The following is a 15,584-nucleotide window of genomic DNA, read 5'->3' as shown; positions in this document are numbered from 1 at the left end:
TTGATAAAAAATATTAGATATCAATTTAAAGTAATTTATCAATTATAAAAATTAATAATTTTTTAATTTTTAAAATAATATCTAATTTAATTAATATAATAATTAAATATATTTTGTTTTTAAAATTAAATTAATTTTTATTTAGTGATTTTATTGTATACTTTTTCACCATTTATTTTCCTTATACAAATGCATAAAATAATGTTATGAACACTATGCTTCAAACTTCATCACTCTTGTAGAACAATAGAGATTAGAAAGAAAGACTTTGGCGTCCAAAATCTTTTTGCAGATATCGGTGATATTAAAGAAAGTGTTCCTTTTAGATATTTGTTAGGGAATGATGTAACCTAACCAAACCGACCAACTAAAAAACCAAACCAAAGTGCTACGTGTCAGACTCTTGCTTCATTAAGCAAGGCAACAAGTGTGAATGAAACCTTTTACAGTACAATTATTTTCCCATTTTTTCTTTGGTTGGTGAAGAAAACAAAACCTTTTGTGTAAGAATTCTTTTGTTTTTTGCTTTTTTATTGAAGATAAAAGGCAATCAATCATGAGTCATCTGTTACGTGTTTGTTTTCATAGGTTGTGTTGAGAGTGCTTTTTTATTTTCAGTTTTTTTTTTATGTAAAGAAAAGGGTGAAGAGGATACAAATGTTTCATTGTTAACAGTTTGATACAAATAGTCCAATAATGGCTTTGGCATCATCTACTTGTTGATGTTTTGATCCCTTTTTTCATTTTGTGAAGGTAAGCAACAACTCTGCACTTTTACTGTTTCAAGAGATTAGTCTGAATGCACTCAAGAAAGAAACAAATGAAGGTATAATTACAGGTAGCAATGGCATAAAGTAGGTGGATGTTGACATGGGGATGGGTGGCCATGTTGTAGTTGACACATGAAAGGAACACAAGAGGTAAACTCAGGGAAATTAAATTTCTATGGTGGATGTTGTTTCCCTCAGATCCAAGGAACTTCTCTTCTAATTTGTACTATTTGTTCTTGTCCTTGTTTTCTTGTTCATAATTTTTTGATGACCCCATTTCCCTTGTCTCCTTGTTTGCTAGAGAGAGACAAGGCACTGACTTAGACAATTATTTGGATTTGGGTTTCTTGAATCATCTATTGCCTTCTGTTCCAGGAATCAATATAATTTTTGTGAGGGGTAGAGAAATTAAAGATTTTTTGGACAGTTCTCTGTTGGGGTTTAAATAGAGAAAGGGTCTATGATAGAGCTATTCTAGCATCTAGCTTTCACTGTTTCAATATAACCTTTGATTTTGAACTTTTTATGCCTAGAACGGGTCTTGTTACACTGTAGAGGATTTGTACTGAGATCTTTTAATTTCTTGCCGTAGGAGTCTTCTTAGTGTTTTTATATGCCAATTGAACTTGTCACTGAGAAGAGGTTTTGTAGGTAGAGGATAAGGCTATTTGAAAGAAAGCAAAAATAGAACCTATGGAGGAAATAACTTCGACGGTTGCAGTGCCATTTGCACTTGGGAATTTGATACAAAAAGATCCATCAGTGACAACCCACATGGAGATAACTGGCCTAAAGCTCAGGGCAAATACTGCACCAGTTTTAATATTAAATCCTGCAATGGAAAGGGAAAATCACACAGATATTGGTCCTCAACCCCAAAATAAAGTGTCTTCAGAGGCAAAGGACAACCAGGTTGGAGCTGATTTTGTCTCAGAAATGGTAAGTCAAGGAGACAATAATTGTTTTCATGCTGAAAACCAAAAGCAGGCAAGGAAAGAAAATCAATCATTGTTAGCTAAGGATTTTCAGTGTGAGCATATCTCTCAATCTGCTGCTGGTGACAAAAGTAGTCCTTGTAACGAGGAATCTTCTGTTTCTAGAGCTAATTGTTGTGAAATAAGTTCACCTATCACCATAAAGGTTGATGATAACACAATTCATGGAAGGGCCGGTTCGACCGAGCCGCCAGGTGCAGCTATAGAGCCACTGCAGAACATGGTTTCTGTTGCTAGGGGACAGGAGAGTGAAGATGGAAGTGGATCAGATGAGTCTGATAAAAAACCATTTGACGTGGTTCATGAGATGCCAGAGAAGGCAACATGCTTGGAATTGAGTGTTGCTACCAGTACTACCCCACTTTGGGGTTGCTCATCAGTTTGTGGAAGGAGAGAGGAAATGGAAGATGCTATTGCTGTTAGGCCTCACCTTTTTCAAGTCACTTCAATGATGGTAATGGATGATTATGTGAGTGAAAACTCAAAATTTTCACCAGCCCACTTTTTTGGTGTGTATGATGGACATGGGGGCTGTCAGGTATGCCTTAAAACACTTCCTTTCAATTGTATCATCCAAGTTACTCCTTATTCCATTCCATGTCACATAGGGTGATGTTTTCATAGGTTGCCAATTACTGCCGGGAACATCTTCATTCAGTGTTGGTTGATGAGATAAAAGCTGCACAATCGAGTTTGGAAGAACAGAATGGGAGGGAAAACTGGGAGGACCAATGGAAGAAGGCATTCTCCAATTGCTTTCACAAAGTAGATGATGAGGTTGGAGGAGTTGGTGAAGATAATGGAGCAAGTGTTGAACCTCTTGCTTCTGAGGCTGTTGGCTCCACTGCTGTGGTTGCCCTTTTGACTCAAACTCACATAATAGTTGCAAACTGTGGAGATTCAAGAGCTGTCTTGTGTCGTGGAAAAGAAGCAATACCAATGTCTGATGATCACAAAGTAAGGCATTCGTTTCAACCACAATTTGCTTACATTTCCATAGCTGTTTTTAGTATTGTTCTTAAATCAAAATTGGAGTTTCGCCTTAGTCATTTACATTTCAAGTCGATGTTCAATTTTTGTATTGGAGTATAATTAAAAGCTGTAGTTTTTTTTTTTTATAAAAGTTCTTATGTTAGACATCATTATGCAACTTGACATCTCAACTAGACTGACATTTCAAGTAGCAACAATCATCTATCATCACATGAAAAAAGTATTAATAAGATGTAGTTATCTGATGGAGGAAATTGTATTTCATCTTTGCAGCCAAATAGAGAAGATGAATGGGAAAGGATTGAAGCTTCAGGAGGAAGGGTCATACAATGGAACGGGTACCGAGTTCTTGGTGTTTTGGCAGTGTCAAGGTCCATAGGTATGTGTTTATTGTGTTGTTTTATAGCACCAATTTATACAGCTATACAAATTTATTTATGGAGCATTTTTTCACAATGTTTATGTTTAGCTTTTCTTAAAAACACATTTTTCATAAAACTTTTTTTTGGTTATCAAATAGTTTCTCCATTAGTCTTCTCCTCCCATTTTTTCCCCTTAACATTTTAGACGGATTAAATGCAAAACTTGTTTAGAGGACTCGATGGAAGGTAAAACTACACCCCTGAAGAACTAACAAAATGACCATTTTGTAAACAAATGTTGAAAAAGAATTAAAATGAGGTGCCAAATGACAAAAGGTACAAGATTTTTGAAGCACCCGTAAACCTAGTAAAAATAATGCTCAACCTAGTACTTTTCAAAATCTAACTAAGCTTTACAAAAGTTCTTAACTCGTTAGCCCAATGTTGATATTTTCTTAGCACTATATATATGTATATAGTATAGCATGCATAGTGTGTACAGAGTGTAAATTTGGTTCTTGTTCCTTAAAAGGTGACAGGTACTTGAAACCATGGGTAATTCCAGAGCCAGAAGTGAAGTGTGTCCAAAGAGACAAAAACGATGAGTTCCTCGTTCTGGCCAGTGATGGATTATGGGATGTCATGACAAATGAAGAAGCCTGTGACTTTGCAAGAAGGAGAATCCTTCTTTGGCATAAGAAGAATGGCAACAACTCTTCATCACAACAAGGCCAAGGACCTGACCCTGCAGCTCAGTATGCTGCAGAGTATCTATCTAGACTTGCCCTTCAAAGAGGAAGCAAAGATAACATCTCTGTCATTGTTATAGACTTGAAGCCCCAAAGAAAATTCAAGAAAAAAGAATAAAATTGATAACCCTTTATCTGGAATAGTTGTCAAATGTATTCCATTTCTACAAGTATCTTCTAGTCCTTACCATATTTGTTTATTTATTATATTGGCCCTTCAGTTTTTCAACAGGGCTATGCATTGTATGCTCAAATTTGATGCCTCACCTTAAGATGAGATTGAGGTGTCACTCTGGAGCTGCCCCCATCAGAAAGTTAAATTAATTTTTAATGAACAATGTTGTAAAAGTTTCAACTTGTCTTCTCGAATAATCATTACAACCACTATTGAATACATTATTAGTTATTTTCGAATGAGTAGGTATAAATTTCTCTGAAGAGTTTGTATTATTGAACATTTGACTCTATCATGACAACTGGGGATCCTCTACAAAGTAAAGGAATATAAATTGAAGTTACATATAAAGTAACAGTAGAACTCTCCATTTGCCAAGTTGCCAGAGAATGCCATATTGTTCAATGTTCAGAACTGTGTGGAGACTTGGAAACTTTGAAGCAAACTAGCACATCCCACATTTACTTGCATTCTGGGTAATAATATCTGTAAATGTATGATATTGGCTTTAGAAGAGTATTCCAATCTCATAAGTAGCACAACACAAGTTTTAGAAACAAATGATCATTTTAGTAAAGAATTAGAAACCAGTCAGAAAATTTCTGAGTGTCCAAACATGAGACCATCTAAAACAGTTTGCCATTGCAATTTTGACTGCAACATTAAGTGACTGCATCAGCTGCATTAGCCCCTTAATTTTTCACAATATTTAGGATTGCAGAAATTTCAACCGCATGCAATGTAGAACCTTGGTTTGCTTTGCTCCCTCCATATAGGAGCAATTACAGTGACAGATTAAAACATTCTGTTCGTGGTAATTTGCATTCAAGAATATCTAGTGAAGTGATACATAGCACAAATTTGAATAAACTATTACCTTTGAATAAAGTCCAGTACTGAAACATACTATGTTCTATATAGTTGCAAGTGTAGATCCTGCGTTGGAGAAATAAGCTGAAAGATCCACATTCAAGTCCTCATACAAGTTGATAAAAGGATGGTTCTGAAATTTGAATAAGAGATATACACTGTAAGAACGAGTATTAGATCTATTTTACATGGTTTACTCATATAGTTTAAGATTATGCATACTATAAGGTCCCGAGCAGACGGTCTATCCCTTGGATTTTTCTGTAAACTAAACACAGAAAAGACAAAAGGATGATCAGAAGCCTCATAAAATACACAGTAACAAAATTTATTACAAAAATAGCTGATTAAATAGTGATTGGTGATCCAATCTCTAAGATATGTTTAAACACAGGAGGATTTGTTCAATGAAATTATATCAGATATAAAGGGCTTCAGACACAATTTAGATAGACTATATTACAAAATATGAATATAAGGCCTCACACAATTAGATAGACTACATGTTTTAGCTACATACTCATTCTGCTTTTGAATTGTAGGCTCTTCAAGCATCGCAACTAATTTGAGGATGAGACTGTGTTTGTTTTAATTTTATTTTGGTGGCCCAAGTTTGTTGAGGTTATAGATTTAGTTACTGAAACATACTTAATATTTACCATGCTGAGATAAATGAGCAAAATTCTGGAGAAAAATCATCTGATGGGGCAGTGGGGGGAGGTTTTTCCACAATGATTTCAATTAGCTGGAAAAGATTTTCCCATCCTTCACGTTGATCTGGTGGTGCATATGGAAACTGCCCTGTAGCACACTTGAGCAAAATCAGTCCCAAGCTCCATATATCACTTTTGTAGTCGTAGCCATTCTGGTTACCAGCGATTCTCTCTGGCTGCAAAAATAAGCATAATCGATAAGCTCTGCATCCACTACAAGAAAATCATTAAATTTAGAAACTAAAAATAAATAGTCACTATATTAACTAAATTAGATACTAGTTTAGAAACTAAAAAGTTATTAGTATTTAATGTGGTTTCTATTATTAATAAAATACTATAAAATAGTTTCTAAATTAATATCTAAATTAGTTACCAAAGTTTTAGCTACTAATATTTTAGATTCTAGTCTCTAAAAAACTAATAGAGACTAATTTAGAACATAAGTAATTAATAGCTAAATCCTTAGTAGCTAACAGTTAGATACCAATTTAGAAATTATTTTATAATTTTTTATTAATAATAGAAACTACTTTAGATACCAATAATTTTTTTTGTTTATAAAATGACCTCTAATTTAGTAATATAGTAACTAATTATTTGGTTTCTAAAATTAGTGAAGAGGAAAATGAAAGATATACTTGTGTTACTCACAGACATATAGCTGTGTGTGCCAATGAAAGTATTTGCTTGACCAGATGTATTTTCCAGGATTATGCTTACACCAAAGTCAGTGATCTTAACCTCCCCTCTATGATTTATCAGCAGATTAGAAGGTTTGAAGTCCCTGTGGATAATGTATTTTTCATGGTGAAGATACATTAAGCCCTTCAGCACCTACATTGCAGAGTTAAAACAAGAAAGGGTATAGAGTCTAGTTAGGCCTGAAGAGAGAAAAAGATGAATGGTGCAAGGATGGATGAAGTGCAGTAACTAATTTGTGACCTGCTTGCAGATGGCAGCAAGATATGACTCTGGAATTGTTTTAACTTTGTTGAGAAGATCTTCTAAGGACCCTCCATCCATGTACTCTAATATGATTGATATGACACCATTGTGATAGAATGATTGGTAGCAGATAACAACATAAGGACATTGTGCTGATTGATTGATTTTTAGCTCTAGTGCTATCTGCTTGCGAATAGGCTCCTCAATATTCATCTGAATTTCCTAAATCATCAACACAATACAAACATTTTTTGTTTGTTTGTAAGGAATCAAATTGATAAACAGAATTTTATTCCTATAGGAGCAAAAACTCAAATACAACAAAACTATATAAAGTATACTGAGTAAAAACAGGAAAATGATAATTTCACAACAATTTTTTGATATGATAGGTTTAAAAATAATATATATAATAAAAATTAAATTTATAATTAAATGATATAAAAAATATTAAAATAATAATATTGAGAGTTGTAACGTAGTTATATAAAAAATTAGAATTAATGTATCATCATTCATAAAAAATATTGTGATGATGAATTTTCTTTTTGTTCTTCTTCCCTTCTTCCACAAATCCATAGGAAAAAAGGAAGAGATAAGAGAACTCAATGGAAAATGTGGTCAAAAATCAACAAGAGAGTCTTTATCCATAAGAACACTAGATTATTCAATATAAAAGATTGAAAATCAAATCAAACCTTTCTTTTATCTTTTCTATTGCAACTTTAGGATCATTATATAACTATTTTTCAACTTTTAATTTTCTATAATTTTCCATTTATAAAAATAAAACAGCATCTCTTATTTACTCCTTAGGAAACCAGTTTGTTAAACTTTATCTGAGATCAAAACCTCCTGAAACTTTATGTTCCCTTGGCTTACACTAATTTCATGGAGAAAAACATTTAAATATCACAATCTAAATTCTCCATGAATAATGAAAATGATTTTACTCATGACTTGTATTGACATGACTGTACAAAAAAATTGACAAAAGAAACAGCAGATGCAAACTCAAACACAATGTATACCTTCAATGCAAAAAATTGATTAGTCCATTTGTGTTGCACCAATTGCACTATCCCTCCATTTCCTTTTCCAATCACTTTTATTGTATCAATATCTGCCAGGTTCAACTGGTTGTCTAGTGGCGTGATTGGTGGTGGCTGAAAATAGCACAGACATTAAACTCAAACAAAATCATCAGAATTCAGTGTTCATCATGTAACCTCTTTTCAAAAAGTGTATTCACCAAACAAAATACTACTAAACAGGAAGTCCATGATTCGAACCTCTTGTATCAGGGACCACAGTGTGGAACAGAGGTTTAGATCATAAAATAGCAGAAGGTAAAAGTGAATTATATTATTCTTCACCCTTTTATAATTCATTATTTTTCTATTTCTAACTATCATATGAATCATCTTATTTCATACTTCTCTCCCTTTTGTTGTAAAAATAAGTTTATGCAAAAGGGTTTCTCCAGAAGCCTGCAAATTTCCCAATATAAAACAAAAGCTTAGCCTTTTACACCATGACTTACTGGTTCAATTTACAAACTGAAAAGCACAGATATGATGCTTTGGCACATTCTGTTGACTCTGAAAGTTCACACAAGTAGACAAACCAAAACCAATTTCTTGAGTCCAGAAAACAACAAAATATATTTTATTTCATTTTAGATAGAATAGAAATGAAATTGTGAACTAAATCTATTCAGCACTTCATGAATTGAATGATGTCTTGAGAACATAATCTTTGACTTCATCAGCTTGCATCCTATGTTCCATTTGCTTACAGACAAAAAACAAATGTAAGAGAAAAGTTAAACTCAATCAACAGTTCACAACCCCCTTCTCACTCTGTTTCCTTATCCAAAATTTTCTCATTATAAGGGAGAAACACCAAATCTTTCTCTTCTTCTAAACAAAAAGTGCCCCATTTTGTGGAACAACAAAAACTCAGGAACCCCTTCTTGTCAGAGAAAGCATTTCATCAGTATCAAAAGATCAAATCCAAAAGAGAAACAACTTACCAGCCCAATTGAACATACACATTTTCCAAAGAAGAAACTAATAAAGTGCAAAACATAAAACGCCAAAGAGAAAAACTTTACAGCTTCCACTTCCTTCTCAGAAACAACTCGAACTCCTTCCTTGTTGACAAGCAAGTCCCCAGCTTTGAACGTTTCACTTCCAGACTCAGCCCTACCACACCCAAATACCCACAGTTGGAATCAGCCAAAACCACACAGGAATCAAACACATTCAAACAAAAAGAGAGGCTCACAGAAACCTGGAAAATGAACCCCAATCAGATGCAGGAACAGTGAGTTTGAGACCAGAGTTGAAGCTCCCTTTCTTCATGATGGGTCCAAGAAAGAAAAAGAAAAAAACTTTCTTTGTATGTGCATATAGTAAGATTATGTATGAATATAATGAAAAAACATTTGGGCAACTAAATGGTTATATTTAGTATGTGGAAGTAACTGAGTTGAAAGTGAAAGGTTTATAGTATTTTGAAGATTGTGATGTTAAAGTTGAAGTTGCAATAGGTTGGTAAGAAGAAGGATCATCACAGTGACGGTGTAAAGAAATGAGGTTTGAAGTTTGAAGAAGAAGACTTGTGTTGACATTTCAGACATTATACTCACAATAGTCTTTCTCTTTTCCTTTCTAAGGTGTTCTCACGTGCAATTGCAATTTCTTTTAAAGACCAATTTTTCATTTAATAATTCACGGAAAACTATGAACACACACAATCACATTATCTTAATCTAATCAAATAAATCTTTATGATGTAATATGTATGAATGAATCATGAAAAACTAACGTCATTTTTATTTTCAAAATTACAACTTTGTGTATTTTAATTTAATTCTCCATTTTATTATATATATATATATATATATGAAAAGAAGAATTAAATTTCTTAGATTTTAAGACATATTGTAAAATCTTTAAAATAGTATTTTTATTGAAATATAAATTTTAAGTAATTATACAGATATAAAAATACTAGCGCATTATTACCACGTTTTTACAAAGCAATATTATCCCTTTTAATATATTTTCCATTTAATTTCATGCATTGTTAATAATCAATAAAAAATAAATAAAAAATGGATCTAAATGTATCTTTTTAGATAATAATTATATAAAATTAAAGTAGTAAAAATGGCGTTCAAATAGCAATAACTTTGAACACATTTATTTATGACAAGTGTGGTATTTGAAGGGGTCACAATTTTGTAATATCGTGACATGCATTCTATATCATTTTCTAATACACGTGTGAACACAAAGACTATTTATGAAACAAATAAAACTTTATCTAATAATTAAAATAACTGTTATAAACAATATTTATCTGCTTAGATTGCAAATATTCTCAACGTTGAATTGTTCATATATTATTATTATTATTTTTATTTTTTTTTAAGTTTATAAATTCAGACTTTCGCCTTTAAAGTATCCACTCACTTTATATAGATCAAATTTTTCAGTTTTAAAATTTTTGATTTTGTGAAACAAAAGAAGAAACACTTTCTTTTGGAACAATTTCTAATACACTTTTTTACTATTGATTAAAGTTTAATAATAATTAAGGAATCATAAGTGATGTTGATTAAATAAGATATAAAGTGTATTTTTAATTAATAATAAAAAATATATTAAAGTGTATTTATGTTCTAATCTTAAATTTGTTTAGATAATATTATTAGCATCAATAACTATATCTATCTAAAGTAACCTTTACTTTGAAAATCAGTAGTTTTATTGTAATTTTGTTTTTTAAGAGATTTTTAATGAATTAAAAATAATATATATAATATAAATTATTATTAACTTCAACCTCTAAAAATGTAAAACTTTTAACTTAAAAGGGAAAAACACCTCTTAATGATATCATGTTCGTTTGGAAATTTTCTTCAGAAAACATATGTATCTTATTATATCATTATAAAAAAATTATTAAATAAAAACTAATTTTACATACTAAAATAATTAACTACTATTTAATTAAATTAAATATTATTTTATAAACTAGATAAATTATTGATATCTAAAATATTTTTTTTACTAATAAAAATTTATAAAATAATTTTTAAATTAGTATCTAATCATTAGCTAACAAAGTTTTAACTACTTATTGGTTTTTATTAATTTTTTAGAGACCAATTTAAAATTTAAAATATTAGTCGTTAAAACTTAGGTAATTAATTTAGATACAAATTTATAAATTATTTTATAAATTTTTATTAATAATAGAAACTATTTTAAATATGAATAATTTTTTAATCTCTAAATTAGTATCTAATTTAATTAATATAATAATTAGTTATTTTTTATTTTTAAATTTGATTATTATTTAATGATTTTTTTAAGTGGATAGATATATATTTTTTCTTAAGATATTTATTCCTATTGTTTTCATCATATATATTAATTGTATATTCCATTATTTAATAGAGTCCAAGTTGATTTTAGTTGGTTTTCTAGATAGAAGAAAAGTCAACCAATTGTGAACACAAACACAGGTCCTGCAAAATTTTCCATTAATTAACTTGTATACTTCATTTATTTCAACTTTTTCTACGTTGAGTTGCTTATATTTTATTGGTTTAGGTCTATTAATTTGTTGACTTTATTAAAATCTAGTTCTACCACCACAAACTTATGAATAATCCATCTCAAAACAACAAATTAAATTAACCACTCTACCAGTTCAGATTTTCCTTATGGAATACTGTAGATGAAAAACAATAAAAAAATTGTGTTCACATCTATTTTTCAATTCTTCAATGTGACTTGTTATTCAATGGATACCTTATGTTAAATAATCTTAAATCATGATATTAAAAATAATTTAAATATGTCGTTTTTTTCCTTTAATATTTTAAGACATTTTTTTAAAAACAAAATCATAATAATTTTATCATTATTATCTCAACGAATTTAAAATGAAAATAGATTTTTTTTTTTCAAATGTTGGAGATTCCACATCGATTAGAGATGAGAACAATTCATTGTATATAAATGAGTGCAAATCTCACTTCATGAACCGGTTTTATGGGGTTGAGTTAGGCTTAAAGTTCACTTCGTAATATGATATCAAATTTGTATATAAGTGGATTTAAACTTCACTCATGAACCTATTTTATGAGATTGAATTAGACTTAAAGTCAATTTCGTAATATCAAGTTTCAAAACATTTTAATGTATAAGTGAAAGTAACTAAGTATGTGGTGATAGAAACAATATTGATTTCACTCACTCATTTTTTCCAATTAATTTTTGTAATTTTTATGATTGTTTTTGCATCTATCTTAAATTTTTTCTGTTCTGAACTGTAAAAAAAAGGGTATATTTAAAATAACTGTTCATAATATAATATGTGAAAAATTAGTAAATTTTATTTTGAATGTTTACATTTATTTGCGATTGTATTTAGATTTGAAACCCAGATTACTATATATTAAAAGTACATATTTTTTTAATAAGAGATTAAAAATAATTATTTCAAGTCTACGAATTTAGTAATTATTAAAGTTTGATATAGTAGGGTTAAAATCCTAATTTTTGGAAATGCACAAAACACAAATATAAAAGAATGTCATATATTTTGTGTTTGTGAAACTCTGAAACAGAATTTTCTTTAATAATAAATAAAAAGCATCATCACTCAGTTTTTTAGTCATTATTGTAGCAGGTGAAAAACGAAGCAAAATAGAAGTAACATGAATTACATTTTTTAAAATCATAGATTAAAACAAATATTTAATGCAACTAAGAACTAAAATGAATCAACATGATAGAAAGTCAACAAATCTTTGATTCTCAATAGAAAAATGTCCTGGTTTTAGCATAAAATAATTATATCTTCACACTCCAATTAATTTTTGCAACAATTTGATAACCACTATTTTGTACATCTTTCTCTCTTTTTCTTTACAATTACAACGTTTACTTTCTCTAATAATACCTTTAAAAACAAGTCCTCAAAGTGATTATATAGTTGTCTTAAACATCATTTTTTTATATTAGAATGACTTTGCATGCTATATTAGAGAATAAAGTGAAGGTCTACATTGCTATATTAGATATTTTTAATTATTTAGTGTTTCATGTGTTTGTGCAATATAATGATTTGTTGTTTGATTACTTGTTGAGTCCTTGTTCTACAATGGTAGTTAGCTTCTTTTTTTTTATGTGATTCTTCATTTCTTAGTATATAATTTCATTAATTAAAATTCAATAGATTTTAAATTGATTCTTTTGGTGTTGTTAAAAGTGAAATTGATAATCAGACTAACATTTTTTATCTAGCTTCAATTTTTGGTTTGTTTTTTAAAAAAATTCATTGTCTTGCAGGCATTTCTTGAGCTGGGAGGATTATTAATTTTTTCTGACACAAGAGTTGTACTAGATGCATTCAAAATTGTGAGGGGTTAAGAGTTTATCATGTTCTCTTTTTGGTTTGGAAATTTTATCTTTATGAATAGACTTTTGAAGTTTCATAATTTGTTATGATATAGATATTGTAATTGTGGTCCAGGCTTAGACCTTTTTTAAGGAGGTCAAGAAGTACCAATTGAATTACTAAATAATGTTGGTATGCTTCAGTTTGAAAGGATTCAAGCTTGATTTTTTTAGTTGTAACTTATATGTTGTTCTTTTGGTGGGAGAAATTTGAGAGAGGTCGGTAAAACCAGAAAGGGTTCCCTTTGGGGGAAAGATTTGATGCTTCGGAGGGTTGGGAAATAAGTTTTGAAGATGATTTTCAGTGGGATGTTGGTGATGGGAAGGGCATCTCTTTCTGGGAGGACAGTAGGTTGAGTTGTGGAGCTTTGAAGGTTGTTTTCCCGAGACTATTTTCCCTTAGTTTGGCTAAAGATGCAAAGGTGGTTGAGCTTAGGAATTAGATTGATGGTGTTTGGGTGTGTCACTTTGTTTGGCGTAGATCCTTTTTCGAATGGGAGAAGCCTCTAGAGGAGCAATTGATTCAGCTGTTGCAAGGGGCGAAGTTGGAACTGGGGAAGGAAGATTGTTGGATTTTGGAAGGCTGGGGGGTTCCAAACTTTTATGGTTAACTTAGCGTATGTTCAAGTTAGGAAGGATATAGTTGGGGAGGTCCCTCCAGCTTACAGTAAGTTGTGGAGGTGCAAAGCCTTGCCTTCTGCTTTGTTCACAGCTTGGAGGGTGATAGAGAATAAGGTTGCTACTAGGGTAAATCTGGAAAGACGCGGGGTGGTGATTGAGAATCCCTTGTGTTGTCTGTGTGGGATGGTGGAAGAGTCGTCCAGTCATCTGTTTTCCGTCTGTGACTTCGTTTGGCGTGTTTGGTGTCTTTGTTTTAAGTGGCTAGGTGTGTCCTTCGTTATTCATAAGGATCCTTTGGCAAACTTTCTACAGTTCATGTTAAGTCAGGCTTCAGACGTTTAGGTGCAATTTGGGTTGGAGTTGTGAGTGATATTTGGAATCATAGGAACTGTGTGTCCTTCGATAGGGGGTGGTAGATGCGCTCGAAGTATTCGCCTTAGTACAGGTAAAGGTTTGGTCGTGGATTTACGCAAAGTCCCATTGTGCTTCCTTCGGGTACTCTAATTGGGTTTTGAACCCAGTTGATTGTATGAGGATGGTAATTTAATATTTTCTTGTGGTTAGTTTGGTTGTTCCTTAGATAATCAGGTAGGCGTTTCGTGGTAGGAGTATGGTAAGGTGTTTTGCTCTTTATGTATAAGGGTTGAACCACCCCTGAAGTGGTTCCCATTTATTTATTTTTTATTACCGATAAAAAAAAATATGTTGTTTTTTTTTTCTAAACATAATAGTTGTTGGATAATTGAATTTAGAAATGGAAAATATTCACTTTATTATTCAATAATGAGAATATAATGCTACTATAAGGACTATTTAACAATATTGTTTGAGATAATGTAGTTTGTAGGTTCTGCATATTATCCATATGTACAGACTTTGGTTTATTTGAATAAATTTCTCCACAATTTTTTTGTTTTTATATTAATTTGTCCAAAAGCTTCTTTTTTTTTTAATTTTTGCGTAAGGTAGTCTTAGCTTATTAAAAATCTTATTGCATTTTTTTTCTCTTGTAAGTATTTACAGAAAAATTTATCCAATCAGACCTTGAGTAAAGACTATTTCTTTTCATAGGCTAATATTAATTGAGTGGAACTCCTTAGACACACAAATACCCATATTTATGTTCATAGATGGATTAGAATTCTAGTCAATGTAGAATAGGTTCCTTTTAGATATAAGTAAATCTGCATTAGCTAAAACAGAAAACATTATCTAAATTTTTTTAAATGATAGCTTTTTTTATTTTCATAAATTTTGTTTGATAAAAGTTATCAATATAATAAATTTACTTTTTTATAATAAGAATTAAACATAAATTTTTATGTTTATTATTCTAACACTGGTCACTAAATGGATCTTAATGAATAAGATGAATGATTTAGTAAGTAATATGTATTTCTTATATCAATATAATTATTTGGTATTAATACGAAATTATACCTATATAGTATTATTATGAAACCTTGGAAAGCAAGTTGAAGGGTAGTGATAAATTAATGTTAGGCGGTAAAAGAAAAACAAAGGTCTAAGAAAATCTTTGGACTATTCTAGTGCAACATTTTTATTATTTATCACCTACTTTTTTATATATACACCTCCTAAAAGTAATTGGGGTTTTCAAACCATCAGGAATAGCGGGGGTTTAAAAACCGTCAGGAATAGTGGGGGTTTAAAAACTACCGGGAATAGTGGGGGTTTTCAAACCATCGAAAATAGCGAGAGTTTCAAAATTGCCGAGAATAGCAGGAGTTTCAAAAACCGCTGGAAAGTGATTATTTTTCAAGGATTCGTAGAAACCGTCGATAATCACTTAGTGACTTTGGATCTTCCAAGAGACAAGCAAATTGCGGGTAACGCACTTAACGGGAAACGACAAATATAATCCTGTTAAATTTTTTTTAATGAT

At 30.9% G+C, this 15,584-nt stretch overlaps 2 protein-coding genes across 8 annotated transcripts; one reads left to right on the top strand and one right to left on the bottom strand.

Moving 5' to 3' along the window:
- Positions 1 to 215: 215 nt before the first annotated feature.
- Positions 216 to 4,283, top strand: LOC137820244 (protein phosphatase 2C 50-like). Of its 6 annotated transcripts, none has more exons than XM_068624213.1 (6): positions 216 to 503; positions 754 to 920; positions 1,426 to 2,303; positions 2,390 to 2,722; positions 3,032 to 3,137; positions 3,653 to 4,283. In XM_068624213.1, exons 3-6 carry the CDS (start codon positions 1,464 to 1,466, stop codon positions 3,985 to 3,987), a joined length of 1,614 nt encoding a protein of 537 aa, XP_068480314.1. In that variant the 5' UTR covers positions 216 to 503; positions 754 to 920; positions 1,426 to 1,463; the 3' UTR covers positions 3,988 to 4,283. The 6 variants fall into 6 exon arrangements, with proteins under 6 accessions (XP_068480314.1, XP_068480313.1, XP_068480311.1 ...); XM_068624212.1 differs by having other exon boundaries at positions 216 to 753; positions 839 to 920; XM_068624210.1 differs by having other exon boundaries at positions 388 to 503; positions 1,363 to 2,303.
- LOC137820246 (mitogen-activated protein kinase kinase SIPKK-like) lies at positions 4,210 to 9,275 on the bottom strand. Of its 2 annotated transcripts, none has more exons than XM_068624216.1 (9): positions 8,871 to 9,275; positions 8,692 to 8,782; positions 7,607 to 7,741; positions 6,573 to 6,797; positions 6,282 to 6,464; positions 5,574 to 5,803; positions 5,137 to 5,182; positions 4,922 to 5,047; positions 4,210 to 4,530 (listed from the first exon to the last, which is right to left on the bottom strand). In XM_068624216.1, the coding sequence occupies exons 1-8, from the start codon at positions 8,939 to 8,941 to the stop codon at positions 4,958 to 4,960; spliced, it is 1,071 nt and encodes a 356-aa protein (XP_068480317.1). In that variant the 5' UTR covers positions 8,942 to 9,275; the 3' UTR covers positions 4,210 to 4,530; positions 4,922 to 4,957. The 2 variants fall into 2 exon arrangements, with proteins under 2 accessions (XP_068480317.1, XP_068480318.1); XM_068624217.1 differs by having other exon boundaries at positions 6,573 to 6,788; positions 8,871 to 9,252.
- Positions 9,276 to 15,584: the final 6,309 nt, after the last annotated feature.

This window comes from Phaseolus vulgaris, chromosome 9 (assembly GCF_000499845.2).
Source record: "Phaseolus vulgaris cultivar G19833 chromosome 9, P. vulgaris v2.0, whole genome shotgun sequence".
Classification (NCBI taxonomy): Eukaryota; Viridiplantae; Streptophyta; class Magnoliopsida; order Fabales; family Fabaceae; genus Phaseolus; species Phaseolus vulgaris.
Note: the sequence above shows the minus strand (reverse complement) of the source record. Positions and strands in the feature narration are given on the sequence as shown.

Coding starts and splice junctions, on each gene's coding strand:
- LOC137820244 (XM_068624213.1), top strand. CDS start 1,464: ATGGAGGAAATAACTTCGACGGTTGCAGTGCCATTTGCACTTGGGAAT. Junction 2,304..2,389: donor ATGGACATGGGGGCTGTCAG/GTATGCCTTAAA, acceptor ATGTTTTCATAG/GTTGCCAATTACTGCCGGGA. Junction 3,138..3,652: donor GGCAGTGTCAAGGTCCATAG/GTATGTGTTTAT, acceptor GTTCCTTAAAAG/GTGACAGGTACTTGAAACCA.
- LOC137820246 (XM_068624216.1), bottom strand. CDS start 8,941: ATGAAGAAAGGGAGCTTCAACTCTGGTCTCAAACTCACTGTTCCTGCA. Junction 8,783..8,870: donor GATTGGGGTTCATTTTCCAG/GTTTCTGTGAGC, acceptor TGGGTGTGGTAG/GGCTGAGTCTGGAAGTGAAA. Junction 5,183..5,573: donor TGCTCATTTATCTCAGCATG/GTAAATATTAAG, acceptor TTCTGTGTTTAG/TTTACAGAAAAATCCAAGGG.